Genomic DNA, 16,691 nt, shown 5'->3' on the forward strand with positions numbered 1-16,691 from the left:
ATGCCCAGTCTACCTGTGCCCCTTATATGCTCAGTATATCTGTGCCCCTTATATGATTAGTATATATGTGCCCCTTATATGTCCAGTCTACCTGTGCCCCCTTATTTGCCCAGTATATCTGTGCCCCTTATATGATTAGTATATCTGTGCCCCTTATATGCCCAGTCTACCTGTGCCCCTTATATGCTCAGTATATCTGTGCCCCTTATATGATTAGTATATCTGTGCCCCTTATATGCCCAGTCTACCTGTGCCCCTTATATGCTCAGTATATCTGTGCCCCTTATATGATTAGAATATCTGTGCCCCTTATATGCCCAGTCTACCTGTGCCCCTTATATGCCCAGTATATCTGTGCCCCTTATATGCTCAGTATATCTGTGCCCCTTATATGATTAGTATATCTGTGCCCCTTATATGTCCAGTCTACCTGTGCCCCTTATTTGCCCAGTATATCTGTGCCCCTTATATGATTAGTATATCTGTGCCCCTTATATGCCCAGTCTACCTGTGCCCCTTATATGCCCAGTCTACCTGTGCCCCTTATATGCCCAATATATCTGTGCCCCTTATATGCTCAGTATATTTGTGGCCCTTATATGTCCAGTCTACCTGTGCCCCTTTTATGTCCAGTCTACTTCTGCCCTTTATTTGCTCCGTCCTGCTGTAAATGCTGGAATGATCCAATGCCGCCCTCTAGTGGTTACTTTCTGTACAGCACTGCATTTCCTGATGTTTACAGCTGACGGCAAGCTAGGGGGAGGTGTCAGGCTTCAGGACGCACCGCTCTCCGGGCGGAGCCTGTGACGTCATTCCGTCAGACGGCCGTCCACAGTCCCGCCCTGTTTATGCAGCTGTGTCCGGGGAAGGGACACAAGGAGCCGGAGGAGGCGTCTGGGGAGACGGCGTCAGGAGAGACGGCGTCAGGAGATTCCAGGTAATGCGGCAGTGCAGGCGCCCGCAGACAGTGCATGCGCTGTGTCCTGCTGCAGACATCCCCATAGGAATGCAGTGTGAGGGCCAGCACTGCCCACACCTGAGCACCCACTGCACAGTCAGTAGTTTGCTGTGGCCGTGTGGTGACTGGCCTGGCCATAGGGAGGTCTGTACTTTGGCCGTTTCTTGTGCTGTCCCCTTTCTTGGCATTATTTAGGGGCTTATTACTTAACGTTGTTTTTCCTATACAAGTTTCTTCATTAATGAGGACTACACTGACCCTAGTGACTGCCTGCAGCGGTCAGGTGTATTGCACTCACAATGTCAGTGCTGTAGCCTGTAAACAATCGTCTGGCGCAGCGGAAGAGATAAAGTCTTATGTTACATCTTGGGGTTAGAGAAACAGGAGTCATTGGCAGTGAAAACGGCGACCGTCTGACCCAAATGGCTTCGGTCTTGGTGTCCAGCATTTCTCCTAGGAAAAGTGCTGTGGGACGCTGTACATTTTCTCCTGAAGTTGGCATTGTAGGCTCCTGCCGTGATTGTCGCATCTAATTGATGCAACAATCGTGGAACTTTACCTGGCTCATCCCGATTGCCTTGGTTCTGTGGCAGTCTGGGTAATAAGGGGTTAATGACCACTCACAGCTGCCTCTAAGCCCTAGATTAGTAATAGCAGGAATCTGAGACCCCCATAACTAATCTGTAAGTGAAAAGGATAAAACACAACACAGAAAAAAATCCCTTTATTTGAAATAAAATACAAAAAACACCCTCTTTTTCCTTTTTATTAACCCCCCAAAATACCCAGTTCTGACTTAATTCATATGAGGTCCCATGGCGATTCCAGCTCTGCTGCATAGATACAGAAGGCACAGTGTACGGGCACTGAACACGACCGCACGCTGTGGGCTTCAGGCAGAGAATGACTGAGTCGTGCAATGAGCGGTGGCGTCACTCAGTTTATTTATATGCGGTCATAGCTGGAGGTTTCCATGGTCCTAAATCCTCACGCATGCAGTTTTGATACGTTTTTGTTTTTGCCAGGAGATGCAGACTTAGTGCAGGTATATGGTGTATAACTTTCAGCACCAAGTCTGCATTTCTTGGCATAAAACTGTTTTGACGCCGTTTCGGAGCGGTTTCCTGCCAGGAAGTGCAAATTTGGTGCTGAAATTTGGTGCTGAAATCTGGTGCAGACATTTCAGTACCAAATTGGCACCTCCTGGCAGAAAACCTCAGTTTTGTGCCAGGAGATGCAGGTCTGTGAACTTAATGACCTCATCTTAGGTAAGGTCACTTAGTTTAATGAGGTCACCTAAGGTCAGTTTACCTGCAGTCAGAGCTGGGGTTTCATGGGAATCTTCAGCTATGACCGCAGATAAACTTGGTTACGTCACCGCTCATTGTACGTCTGTCATTCTCCACCTGAAGCCCTCAGTGTGCGGTCATGTTCTGTGCTCGCGCTGTGTCTCCAGTATGTTTGTAGCAGAGCTGAAATCATTGTGGGACCTCGTGTGTATTACGTTGGAACTGGGTGTTTCGGAGGTTAATAAAGAGGGTGTGGTTTTTTTTGGTTTTCTTTTAATATTTCAAAGGATTTTTTCTGCTTTGTGTTTTTTTTTTTTTTCTTTTACTTACAGATAAGTAATGGAGGGGGGGGGTCTCCTCCCATTACTAATATAGAGCTTAGTGGCAGCTGTGAGCTGTTATTAACCCCTTATTACCCCAATTGCCACCGCAACAGGGCAATCTGGATGAGCCAGGTAAAGTTCCAGGACTGTCGCATCTAACGGGTTTGACTTTCCTGGGAGGCTGAAGGTCTGCTCTTTTTGAGCTGGGGGGAGCCCAATAACCAAGAGTCCTCCCCCGCCTAAGAATATTAGCCCCCAGCTTTCGCTTTATCATGGATGGCTATTAACCCCTTCACGACCATGGATGGATCTATCCGTCATGGAGCGTGTCCCGTTAAGCCCCGCCCCCTGCCGCGGGCAGGCGGCGGCGGTCGGCACACATAGCAGCTGTTTTCAACAGCTGACATGTGTGCCTGCATGTTGCGAGTGGAATCGCTTCAACATTTAACCCCTTAAATCTCGCTGCCAAAGTCTGGCAGCATGATCTATATGCGCGCGGCCATGTTTTTTACTTACCGCCGCCCCCACTGGAAGTCACGTGCTGATCACGTGACTTTCGGTGGTTGCCATCGTAGCACAGGGTCATGTGATGACGCCTGCAGCTATGAAGTTTCACTTTCGTTTTCCCTCGGCCGCGAGCAGAGAGAAACAGAAAGTGACTGAATCTGCTGTATAGCTGTGATCAGCAGATGGAGAAGAGCGATCGGATTACTGATCGCTATAGCCCCCTAGGGGGACTAGTAAAATAAAAAAAAGTAAAAAAAAAAGTTTAAAAAAAAAAAAAGTTCAAATCAACCCCCTTTCCCCCCATTGAAAATTAAAGGGTTAAAAAATAAATATACACATATTTGGTATCGCCGCGTTCAGAAATGCCCGATCTATCAGAATATAAAATCAATTAATCTGATTGGTAAACGGCGTAGTGGCAAAAAAATTCCAAACGCCAAAATTACGTTTTTTGGTCGCCGCAAGTTTTACGCAAAATGCAATAACAGGCGATCAAAACGTAGCATCTGCGCAAAAATGGTACCATTAGAAACAGCTCGAGACGCAAAAAATAAGCCATCACTAAGCCATAGATCCCAAAAAATGAGAACGCTACGTGTTTCGGAAAATGGCGCAAAACGTGCGCCACTTTTATTGAACAAGCTTGTGAATTTTTTTAACCCCTTAGATACAAGTAAACCTATACATGTTTGGTGTCTACAAACTCGCACCGACCTCAGGCATCATACCCACACATCAGTTTTATCATATAGTGAACACGGTGAATAAAACATCCCAAAAACTATTGTGCCATCACACTTTTTTTTGCAGTTTTTCCACACTTGGATTTTTTTTGCTGTTTTCCAGTACACCATATGGAAAAACTTATGTTTTCATTTTAAAGTACAACTTGTCCCACAAAAAACAAGCCCTCATATGGCAAGATTGACGGAAAAATAAAAAAGTTACGGCTCTCGGAAAATGGGGAGCAAAAAAGGAAAGTGCCCCGGGGGCTGAAAGGGTTAAAATTTGGGGGGGGGGGGGGCGGGGGGCACACTATTTTTTTTTAAAAAAAAAAAATTTAAATAATAAAAGCCGCATGTGGTCCCTCTTATTTTGATACATAGCCAAGATAAGCGCACAGCTGGGGGTTGCAGCCTGTAGCTGTAAGCTTTATCTGTGCTGGGTATCATAAGGGGAACTATGACAATTTTTCTTTTTTTTACACTATAGGTACGCACACAGCGTGTGTGATTGAAAGCAGTCAGACCCGCTGTCACACAGGGTGGGGGTGTGTCTAACAGCAATCAGAGATGCTGGGCCTGCCGGTGGGCGGGGGAAGCAGTGCATATGTATGAAAGAAAATGAGCTGCCCTGGAAGTAGTGTTACAGCCATTTGGGGGTTCGGTAAGTATAACGTGTTTGCTCTAATCCCCCTATCCCTTCTACCACCATTTTTAAAGTGCCAGATTCTGGTTCCCATAGACTTATATGGTGACTGGCTTCCGGGCAGATATCTGAGATCAATTCCGGGCTGGAACAGGTTTTTTTTTTTTTAAAAACCTGGCTGGACCTGCCAATCCCGGGTATCTGCGGGTCCGCCCATCAGCATCCATAAACCTTCTACTGGCAGTGTTACGCCTTGTGCTTCTCTTATCTTGATTCTTCTGATATTCCGTAAAGATTTAACACAACTTTTTTTGTATTTTTTTTTTTTTTTTTTCATGTGTGCGTGTGTGAGAAAAATTTGCTGATTAAGTGACTAGAAGAGCAGTTTCAGATGTTTCACTGATACATATTTAAAGTCACCTGACCACTGCTGGCAATAACAGGCTGCAGTGGTACTGTGACTTCTAAACTGAACTGTCACAGGTGACCTTCAGGGTGGCCTGCGTTACACACACGTGGGTGCTGGAAAGTATTTTTAATCAATGCATACCTAAAATAAAATTATTTTACTGTCGGACAACTCCTTCAACTGTTGTCAAAAGAACTGACAGAAAGGAAGGAAATAATGAGAACCTTTTAATACATAATAATTTACAGCGCTTCAAAATATTTCATATCAGAAGAGTTTTCCTTTTATTTTAAAAACAAACAAAAAAACTGAAACCTAAATTGAAACCTTTAAGGGGATGAACACCACTAACAAACAATTCTATAAACTATTTTCAGAAACTAAATAAATATTTTTTGCCTGGAAATTCGGAGACATGTTGACAGTAGTTTATATAATAAAAGAACAATTTATATTTCTTTGTCGCTCCATTGGGAGACCCAGACAATTGGGGTGTATAGCTTATGCCTCCGGAGGCCACACAAAGTATTACACTAAAAGTGTAAAGCCCCTCCCCTTCTGCCTATACACCCCCCGTGCATCACGGGCTCCTCAGTTTTTATGCTTTGTGCGAAGGAGGCTGACATCCACGCATAGCTCCACAGCTTAGTCAGCAGTAGCTGCTGACTAGGTCGGATGGAAGAAAAGAGGGCCCATAACAGGGCCCCCGGCATGCTCCCTTCTCACCCCACTGTGTCGGCGGTGCTGTTAAGGTTGAGGTACCCATTGCGGGTACACAGGCAGGAGCCACATGCTGTTTTCCTTCCCCATCCCTTAATGGGCTCTGGGTGAAGTGGGATCCTAATCGGTCTCTAGGCACTGGGACCGTGCTCCCTCCGCAGCCCCTGGGAATCTGCTGGATAGGAGCCGGGTATCGTCAGGGACAAGGCCCTGCTACTGTGAGGTACTCTGTGTCCCCGTGGGGACCGCGCATGGAGCGCTTGTGCCATACACATTGCAGCACTGCTGGGTGTGTTAGTGCGCCGGGGACTACCGCGCATGGAGCGCTTGTGCCATACACATTGCAGCACTGCTGGGTGTGTTAGTGCGCCGGGGACTACCGCGCGGCCGCGCTTATTGCCGGCCGCGCTTATAACTTTAGTCCCCGGCTTCTGCGGCCTAGTGTCGTATATTCCCGGCCACAGGCCTGCCAGTCAGGGGAAGGGCGGGACGCTGCACAGATCGTCAGCGCTGAGGGCTGGAGCATACATTAGTATCCTCCTCCCTCCTCACTCAGTACACTGGGGCACTAGATTCCCGCACTTTTCTTGGGCACGCCCACGGTCCCCTCCTTCCCACAGAACGCCGGCAGCCATTCCTGTCAGCGATTCAGACGCTGGAGAGGAGAGACAACACAGGGAGACCCAGGCAGGGAATCTGGTGATCACACAACCGCTCTGAGCGGTCGGTAAGCAGCACCTGTGGTGCTGGCCCCACTGAGTGCCGAAGTGTGTGTGTGTGTGTGTATGTATATATATATATATATATATATATATATATATATATATATATATATATATATATATATATATATATATATATATATATATATATATATATATATATATATATATATATATATATATAATATATATATGCTATACATTTGCACTGTACGGTCGCTCTGTTGTTTTTTGGCTATATACCCTCCTGGATTGTTCTCAGAGGAGACAACAGCATGTCGTCCGCAAAAAGCAAGGGTGCCAAAGCACAGGCGTACTTTGCAACCTGTACCTCATGTGCAGCTATACTACCGGCAGGTTCCACTGACCCTCATTGTGTGCAATGCTCGGCCCCTGTGGCACTTACTCAGCCGGAGCCTCTGCTACAGGTGGCCCAGGTGGAACCACCTGCTACCACTGTCCAGGTGACAGGGACGGAGTTTGCAGCTTTTGCTGACAAACTGTCTGAGAGTATGGATAAATGGTCTGCTAAAATACTAGAAGCCCTACAGTCCAGACCGGTGACTCAGGCCCCGGGCACTGTTCAATCTTTGACCCCTGGTCCCCCTCAATTGGAACAGCAAAGTGCCCCTGGGATGACCCATAGGTCCCAGGGTGAGGTCTCTGACACGGACCGCAGTACCAGACCGCCTAAGCGGGCTCGCTGGGAAATTCCCTCCACCTCATCACACTGTTCAGGGTCTCAGCAGGAGGACTCTCTGGAGGATGAAGCGGAGGTAACAGATCAGGATTCTGATCCTGAAGCCGCTCTCAACCTAGATACACCTGAAGGTGACGCCGTAGTGAATGACCTTATAGCAACCATCAATCAGGTGTTGGATATTTCTCCCCCAGCTCCTACAATTGAGGAGTCAGCTTCTCGGGAGAAATTCCGTTTCAGGTTTCCCAAGCGTACATTGAATACGTTTCTGGATCACTCTGACTTCAGAGAGGCAGTCCAGAAAAACCGAGACTGTCCAGACAAGCGTTTTTCCAAGCGCCTTAAGGATACACGTTATCCCTTCCCCCCTGATGTTGTCAAGGGCTGGACTCAGTGTCCTAAGGTGGATCCTCCAATCTCCAGACTGGCGGCCAGATCCATAGTTGCAGTGGAAGATGGGGCTTCGCTCAAAGATGCCACTGACAGACAGATGGAACTATGGTAGAAATCCATCTATGAAGCTATCGGCGCGTCGTTTGCTCCAGCATTCGCAGCCGTATGGGCACTCCAAGCTATCTCAGCTTGTCAGGCGCAGATTAATGCAGTAACACGTACATCTGCCCCGCAAGTGGTGTCCTTAACCACTCAGGCGTCAGCGTTTGCGTCCTACGCCATTAATGCTATCCTGGACTCTGCGAGCCGTACGGCGGTAGCATCCGCCAATTCGGTGGTAGTACGCAGGGCCATGTGGCTACGTGAATGGAAGGCAGACTCTGCTTCCAAAAAGTTCTTAACCGGTTTGCCATTGTCTGGCGACCGCTTGTTTGGTGGGCGATTGGATGAAATCATTAAACAATCCAAGGGAAAGGACTCATCCTTACCCCAGTCCAAACCAAACAGACCTCAACCACGGAAGGTACAATCGAGGTTTCGGTCCTTTCGGACCGCGGGCAGGTCTCAATTCTCCTCGTCCAAAAGGCCTCAGAAAGATCAGAGGAACTCCGATTCATGGCGGTCTAAGTCACGTCCTAAAAAGACCGCCGGAGGAACCGCTCCCAAAGCGGCCTCCTCATGACTTTCGGCCTCCTCAAACCGCATCCTCGGTCGGTGGCAGGATCTCCCGCTTTTGCGACGCCTGGCTGCCACAGGTAAAAGACCGATGGGTGAGAGACATTCTATCTCACGGTTACAGGATAGAGTTCAGCTCTCGTCCTCCGACTCGTTTCTTCAGAACATCTCCGCCCCCCGAAAGAGCCGATGCTCTTCTTCAGGCGGTGAGCACTCTGAAAGCAGAAGGAGTGGTGATCCCTGTTCCTCTTCAGCAACGGGGTCACGGTTTTTACTCCAACCTGTTCGTGGTGCCAAAAAAGGACGGATCCTTCCGTCCTGTTCTGGACCTAAAACTGCTCAACAAGCATGTGAAAACCAGGCGGTTCCGGATGGAATCGCTCCGCTCCGTCATCGCCTCAATGTCCCAAGGAGATTTCCTAGCATCAATCGACATCAAAGATGCTTATCTCCACGTACCGATTGCACCAGAGCATCAGCGCTTCCTGCGTTTCGCCATAGGGGACGAACACCTTCAGTTCGTGGCACTGCCTTTTGGCCTGGCGACAGCCCCACGGATCTTCACCAAGGTTATGGCAACAGTGGTGGCAATCCTACACTCTCAGGGACACTCGGTGATCCCTTACTTAGACGATCTACTTGTCAAGGCACCCTCTCAAGGGGCATGCCAACACAGCCTGAACATTGCTCTGGAGACTCTCCAGAGTTTCGGGTGGATCATCAACTTTCCAAAGTCAAATCTGACACCGGCCCAATCACTGACATATCTTGGCATGGAGTTTCATACTCTCTCAGCGATAGTGAAGCTTCCGCTGAACAAACAGCGTTCACTACAGACAGGGGTGCAATCTCTCCTTCAAGGCCAGTCACACCCCCTGAGGCGTCTCATGCACTTCCTAGGGAAGATGGTAGCAGCAATGGAGGCAGTTCCTTTTGCGCAGTTTCACCTGCGCCCACTTCAATGGGACATTCTCCGCAAATGGGACAGGAAGTCGACGTCCCTGGACAGGAACGTCTCCCTTTCTCGGGCAGCCAAGGCTTCCCTTCAGTGGTGGCTTCTCCCCACTTCTCTGTCGAAGGGGAAATCCTTCCTGCCCCCATCCTGGGCGGTGGTCACGACGGACGCGAGCCTGTCAGGGTGGGGAGCGGTCTTTCTCCACCACAGGGCTCAGGGTACTTGGACTCAGACAGAGTCCTCCCTTCAGATCAATGTTCTGGAGATAAGGGCAGTGTATCTTGCCCTAAAGGCGTTCCAGCCGTGGCTGGAAGGCAAACAGATCCGAATTCAGTCGGACAACTCCACAGCGGTGGCATACATCAACCACCAAGGCGGGACACGCAGTCGGCAAGCCTTCCAGGAAGTCCGGCGGATTCTGCTGTGGGTGGAAGCCACAGCCTCCACCATATCCGCAGTTCACATCCCGGGCGTAGAAAACTGGGAAGCAGACTTTCTCAGTCGCCAGGGCATGGACGCAGGGGAATGGTCCCTTCACCCGGACGTGTTTCAGGAGATCTGTTGCCGCTGGGGCATGCCGGACGTCGACTTAATGGCGTCCCGGCACAACAACAAGGTCCCGACATTCATGGCACGGTCTCAAGATCACAGAGCTCTGGCGGCAGACGCCTTAGTTCAGGATTGGTCGCAGTTTCAACTCCCTTATGTGTTTCCTCCTCTGGCACTGTTGCCCAGAGTGTTACGCAAGATCAGGGCCGACTGCCGCCGCGCCATCCTCGTCGCTCCAGACTGGCCGAGGAGGTCGTGGTACCCGGATCTGTGGCATCTCACGGTCGGCCAACCGTGGGCACTACCAGACCGACCAGACTTGCTGTCTCAAGGGCCGTTTTTCCATCTGAATTCTGCGGCCCTCAACCTGACTGTGTGGCCATTGAGTCCTGGATCCTAGCGTCTTCAGGGTTATCTCAAGAGGTCATTGCCACTATGAGACAGGCTAGGAAACCAACGTCCGCCAAGATCTACCACAGGACGTGGAAGATATTCCTGTCGTGGTGCTCTGTTCAGGGTTTTTCTCCCTGGCCATTTACCTTGCCCACTTTTCTGTCCTTCCTTCAATCCGGATTGGAAAAGGGTTTGTCGCTCGGCTCCCTTAAGGGACAAGTCTCTGGGCTCTCTGTGTTTTTTCAGAAGCGCCTAGCCAGACTTCCACAGGTACGCACGTTCCTGCAGGGGGTTTGTCACATCGTCCCTCCTTACAAGCGTCCGTTAGAACCCTGGGATCTGAACAGGGTGCTGATGGCTCTTCAGAAACCACCGTTCGAGCCAATGAGGGATATTTCTCTCTCTCACGCCTTTCGCAGAAAGTGGTCTTCCTAGTAGCAGTCACATCACTTCGGAGAGTGTCTGAGCTAGCAGCGCTATCATGCAAAGCCCCTTTCCTGGTGTTTCACCAGGACAAGGTGGTTCTGCGTCCGGTTCCGGAATTTCTCCCTAAGGTGGTATCCCCCTTTCATCTCAATCAGGATATCTCCTTACCCTCTTTTTGTCCTCATCCAGTTCACCAATGTGAAAAGGATTTGCACTTGTTAGATCTGGTGAGAGCACTCAGATTCTACATTTCTCGTACGGCGCCCCTGCGCCGCTCGGATGCACTCTTTGTCCTTGTCGCTGGCCAGCGTAAAGGGTCACAAGCTTCCAAATCAACCCTGGCTCGGTGGATCAAGGAACCAATTCTCGAAGCTTATCGTTCCTCAGGGCTTCCGGTTCCCTCAGGGCTGAAGGCCCATTCTACCAGGGCCGTGGGAGCGTCCTGGGCCTTGCGGCACCAGGCTACGGCTCAGCAGGTGTGTCAGGCAGCTACCTGGTCGAGCCTGCACACTTTCACGAAACACTATCAGGTGCATACCTATGCTTCGGCAGATGCCAGCCTAGGTAGGCGAGTCCTTCAGGCGGCGGTTGCCCACCTGTAGGATGGAGCCGTTTACGGCTCTATTATGAGGTATTATTTACCCACCCCAGGGACTGCTTTTGGGCGTCCCAATTGTCTGGGTCTCCCAATGGAGCGACAAAGAAGGGAATTTTGTTTACTTACCGTAAATTCCTTTTCTTCTAGCTCCAATTGGGAGACCCAGCACCCGCCCCTGTTTCCTTCGGGCTGTTCTTTGTGTACACATGTTGTTCATGTTGAATGGTTTCAGTTCTCCGATATTCCTTCGGATTGAATTTACTTTAAACCAATTTATAATTTTTTCCTCCTTCTTGCTTTTGCACCAAAACTGAGGAGCCCGTGATGCACGGGGGGTGTATAGGCAGAAGGGGAGGGGCTTTACACTTTTAGTGTAATACTTTGTGTGGCCTCCGGAGTCATAAGCTATACACCCCAATTGTCTGGGTCTCCCAATTGGAGCTAGAAGAAAAGGAATTTACGGTAAGTAAACAAAATTCCCTTCTTTACTAAAAAATATACCCATAAAGAAAAAAATTAGAAAAACTGAAAATTTTGCAGTAGTCTTAGTTTTTGCCAGAGCTGTGTGTGTAAAATATATGTTGTAAAAAAAAATGACAGCGCTGCGTATTTTTGATTCTCAGCGCACATAAAGTGGACGGCTACGGGCTGCCACCCCCATCTGCCTGGCTTTACCTTGGCTGGCAATCAGAATACAGGAAAGCCCATTTAAGTTGTGTGTGTTAATTTTTTTTTTTTTATTAGTTAAAAAAAAAAAATAAATGCATGCTCCCACTGTATTTTGATCGCCAGTCAGGTAAAACCAGGCAGCTGGGGGCTGGGATTCTCCGTAGTCTGCAGCCACCCCTGGAAATGGTGCATTGTTTCTTAGCGCCATTTGCAGGTGCTCTTTCTGGCACATACAGTGGCCCTAGTGGCGGTGGCTCGCTGGGTAATAAAGGGGTTAATACCAGATTTGTATTCTCAGATGGTACTAAGCCCGAAATTCATGGTGTCACGCCAAATTAGACATGGCCACCTTGAATTTCTAGTAAACAGTAAAAAAAAAAAAAAAAAAAAAAAACCCACGAAACAAATTTTTTAGAAATAAAACAAAAAAGCATGAGACTCCATCTTTATTATAAAACAATTTTTTTTTTTTTTAGTCCACATGGAGAGCCATGTCAACTCTGCTTCATCACTCTGTAAAGACAAGCGGCTCTACAGAGAGAGAAGCAGGGAGAGCCATGTCAACTCTGCTTCATCGCTCTGTACAGAGTGAGAAGCAGGCTGACGGTGAGGGGATGATTCCACTTGCGTCCCGCATCGTTATCAGCCGGTACGGCCTGCCGCTTTCCGGACAGGAGCGCCTCAGCTGCATGGAAATACATGCAGCCGACCGCTCCTGTCAGGAGAGTATGTGGCCGTACCGGGTGATGCCGATGCGACACTTTCACAGTGACAGTTGACGTTCAGCTAACAGGACCTTCCATCACGTCATAGCTATGTGACCAGTCTGTAACCAACAAGGTAATACAACATTCACACCTGAGTGGTCACATGGCTATGACGTCATGGAAGGTCCTGTAAGTCGGTGCTGGTTACCGGGAGGGCACAGCAGTGATCGGACAAGGAAGCAGAAGTGGCCGGGAGACAGAGTCTGCAGGACGCGTCGCGGGACCTGTAAGTATGACAATGTGTATTATTGATATTCTTTTTTTACAGCACTCCCGCCCCATCCCATAACTGTAAAGCCCGAATTCGGGGTTTGGACGCAAGTTCACATTATCTCAGAGCCTGAACTCGATCTTTACAAAACGTTTGGGTGAGGCTCCCGAATGCGAACATCGGGGGGTTCGCACATCACTAGCAGCAATGTCACATCACCCACCAGGTATAGCGGCGGTGACATCGCTGGAACGTCGCTGCTGCGGAAGATGAAAATACGGTATTTTTATTGGTATCCTGAATTGATTAAGCTGTGGTTGTCCAGTAGTGCACAGACTATTAAGACGTCCATGAATGTAGAATGTTTTCTCAAGTTGTGTATTGGGGAATCTAACAATCAGCTGTTTATTGACTTCATCTACAGCCAAAGGCAAGCAAAGCTTGCGCAGTGATTGTGCTGTGTTAATTTAGAGTTACCTAAGGGTAAATTAATGGGCATATAGACCTAAACTTGCTATCACTTTTTGGACATGAGATACTAGTCCTGGTACTGAATTTAAGTAACACGGAGTTCAAAAATGTATTAATGAGCCGCCCAGAGACACTAGTGATGTGTTGTGAATGGTCTCTATTTTGGTAGTAAAGCCTTCGATGACCACTCTACTAGCATAAATAATGTATGATGATTGCGGCATGGTGCCATATAATAGTGCTATTAGCTGCCCAGATAATACCAGGATCAGGCAATCTGCCAGGGAAAACATTTTAAAACTGATTCTACATAATTGGGTAGGGTGATGTTGGGCAGTTGCCCTTTTTTCCGGTTTACAATATTATATGATCTTGAATGTTTTCATCAATTCATATTCACTTTTTTGAATTTCATACCAAACTTCATTTCGCGATGATTCATTGAATGCCTTTTCCTTTGCAGATGTCCATGGAGTAACCGCTTTTAAAGGTCTCTTAATGGGCAGTCATAGTGCTCGGTGTGCTCTGCATTTCTTTATTGCCGTCACTTGTGAAGTTTGTGAGAAGATACAGTGATGTGACAGCACAAAGGGGGATTTTACCATGCCGCTAGCTTGCTGAAATACTGGGGTTTTTCTAAAAGGACTGGCCTGGAAAGTTTATCAATTGCCATGGAACAAGCTGTAATGGATAACCCTGTGACTCTGGTGATTAAGGCTCCTAATCAGAAGTATGATGACCAAACCATTAACTGCTTCCTAGACTGGACGGTGGAGAAACTAAAAACTCATCTTTCTAAGGTTTACCCCAGCAAACCGGTAAGTTTTCTAAACCATAGCACCTTACAAATGCTTGAATAATTGTTATAATCAGCATTGATTAGTATCCTGCCCTCCGCCTATGAGGCCCCCTTCACACGTCCGTGAAAAAAACACGCACGTGTGTTACGTCCGTTTTTCGGGTCCGTTTTTGTTTCCTTTTTTTGTGTCCGTGTGCCATCTGTGTGAATGCTGTATGCTAGCCGTGTGTGCTGTTGGTTGTCCGTTTATGCGTGAGAGAAATAACTGACGTGTATGTGTTGTCCGTGTGATTTTATGCGTGTTTTGTGATGCACAATGTCGTAGATACATACCTGTTGACAGCAGACAGTCGCGCGTAGAGAATGAACTGGGGTGAACTTCACCCGATGTCATTGTCATACCGCGGCTCTGTCTGTGTCACGTCCTGATTAGCGGTCACCCGTGAAAGACTCACCGGTGACCGCTAATCACCAGAGTGACTGAATGGATTACCCCTCTCGCATACTCACCGGCGCGGTACTGCACGGCTGTTGTCTAAACTCCGGCGGCTTTTCCACTTTTGAAAAAGCCGGCCGCTCATTAAACAATCTTATTCCCTGCTTTCCTCGCCCACCGGCGCCTATGATTGGTTGCAGTTAGACTCACCCCCACGCTGATTGGTTGCAGTGAGACAGCTGTCAATCACAGCTGCCGGGGGGCGGGACTATACTGTGCTGTTAAAAAAAAGAAATTAAAAAAAACGTGCAGTCCCCCCCCCCATTTTGATACCAGCCAGGGTAAAGTCACACGGCTGAAGGCTGGTATTCTCAGGATTGGGAGCTCCACGTTATGGGGAGCCCCCCAGCCTAACAATATCAGCCAGCAGCCGCCTAGAATGGCTGCAAACATTAGATGCGACTGTTCTGGGACTCTACCCGGCTCTTCCCGATTTGGCCATGGTGCATTGGCTATCGGGGGTAATAAGGAGTTAATGGCAGCCCATAGCTGCCACTAAATCCTAGATTAATCATGTCAGGCGTCTCCCCGAGATACCTTCCATGATTAATCTGTAGGTTACAGTTAAAAAACAGACACACCCGAAAAATCCTTTATTAGAAATAAAAAACACTAACAAATTCCCTCGTCACCAATTTATTCAGCCCAAAAAGGCCTCCATGTCCGGCGTAATCCACGGACCTCCAGCGTCGCATCCAGCTCTGCTGCATGAAGGTGACAGAAGCAGCAGAATACACCGCTGCTCCTGTCAGCTCCACGCAGCAAATGAGGTGAGTAGCGCGATCAGCTGAGCTGTCACTGATTTTAATCGCGGCCACCACTGGATCCACTGGTGGATCAGCTCAGCTGATCGCGCTACTCACCTCATTTGCTGCGTGGAGCTGACAGGAGCAGCGGTGTATTCTGCTGCTTCTGTCACCTTCATGCAGCAGAGCTGGATGCGACGCTGGAGGTCCGTGGATTACGCCGGACATGGAGGGCTTTTTGGGCTGAATAAATTGGTGACGAGGGAATTGCAGGTGAAATTTATAAGGATGAAATTTTTCTCAGACTGGCATTTAATACATTTCTTTAACATGGTTGGCACATTTTACTATTTCAGCACTTTTTATTAAAAGGGTTCTCCCAAGAAATAATTAAAGATGGCTGTTGTTACCTATTTCAGGCTGCAACTTATCCATGCACACACTAAAACAGGTGGAGCCTGAAGAAACGCTGCTCCACGCGTGTCACTACTGTCCAGCTAAATAACTTAGGATTTACTCTGTATACTAACAAAACAATATTTTTACACCTTCTGAAAAAGGAAGAAACCTTAGGCTAGGTTCACGTTTCCGTCAATTTGTATCAGTCACAATCCGCGGCTCTGGTAAACAGAATCCGTTTGGCGGATTCCGTTGTTCCCATATACTTGTATGAGCGGCGGATTGTGACTGATGACGCTGCGTTGCATCCTCCGCCCAACTGACTAGTTGTGGAACGACTGACCGTTGGGCGGCAGGAATGCAGCATGTAGCGTTTTTTTGAGCAGCGGAATCCTTTTGATTGCGCTGCACATGCTCGCTCTCGGCGGCCGAATGATCAGCTGATCACCCGGTGGCTGGCTGTTGTGAGCGATCAGCTGATCGGCTGGCTGCTGTGAGCGATCAGCTGATCATTCTCTCTCACGTTTTACAACCGAGTCCAACAATGAATTCTTATTCTTGTCATCCGTTGTACAACGCATCAGTTACAAGCGTCAAGCAACGCATGTGACTGATGCTAAACAACGGAAATGTGAACCTAGCCTAAGAAGCAAAATGAGCCTATACCCTGCTGTAAGTAAAAATAATACTACATATAAATAACATGGGGTAATTGGTCAACACTGAGTATGTGCCCATTTTGTTTCTTAGGTTTTGTCCGTTAACACTAGAACTACTGGACTCGTGACACCTATATAGAAATACATGGTGCAAAGTAGTCAAAATGACTACCTCACTAGTTCTAGTGTTAAATGGCCACAGTGTGAAGATTTTTCCTCTTAACTTTTATCAGACGCAAAACTAAAGAAAAGTTAACGGGAATATGATGCCCAATTCATGGGTGTTTTGTCACGTTACTGTTTCCCTTTAAAGGTTAGCTAGGGCTCCGGGCAGTTTAGTGCATGCCCAAAAGTGTCTAGTGATCATTTCACATGATGTTTTGGGAGGTCATGTGATTAACACACGTATTCTATAGCACATTTGTAGATGTATAGAAATGGAGAAAGTACTGATTGTGCCTTTTATGTACTCCATGATAACAGTAGAGA

General features: G+C 48.0%; 1 protein-coding gene across 1 annotated transcript in view; it reads left to right on the plus strand.

The window, feature by feature from the left end:
* The first annotated feature begins 827 nt into the window (after nt 1-827).
* The window catches only part of HERPUD2 (HERPUD family member 2), a 54,935-nt gene continuing 39,071 nt past the window's right edge, over nt 828-16,691 (plus strand). Inside the window, exons 1-2 of the mRNA XM_075315135.1 lie at nt 828-937; nt 13,567-13,921. Coding sequence (XP_075171250.1) covers nt 13,775-13,921 — 147 coding nt within the window. The 5' untranslated portion in view covers nt 828-937; nt 13,567-13,774. The remainder of the gene's footprint in view (nt 938-13,566; nt 13,922-16,691) is intronic.

The sequence above is a fragment of the Anomaloglossus baeobatrachus genome, chromosome 6 (genome assembly GCF_048569485.1).
Source record: "Anomaloglossus baeobatrachus isolate aAnoBae1 chromosome 6, aAnoBae1.hap1, whole genome shotgun sequence".
Taxonomy (NCBI): Eukaryota; Metazoa; Chordata; class Amphibia; order Anura; family Aromobatidae; genus Anomaloglossus; species Anomaloglossus baeobatrachus.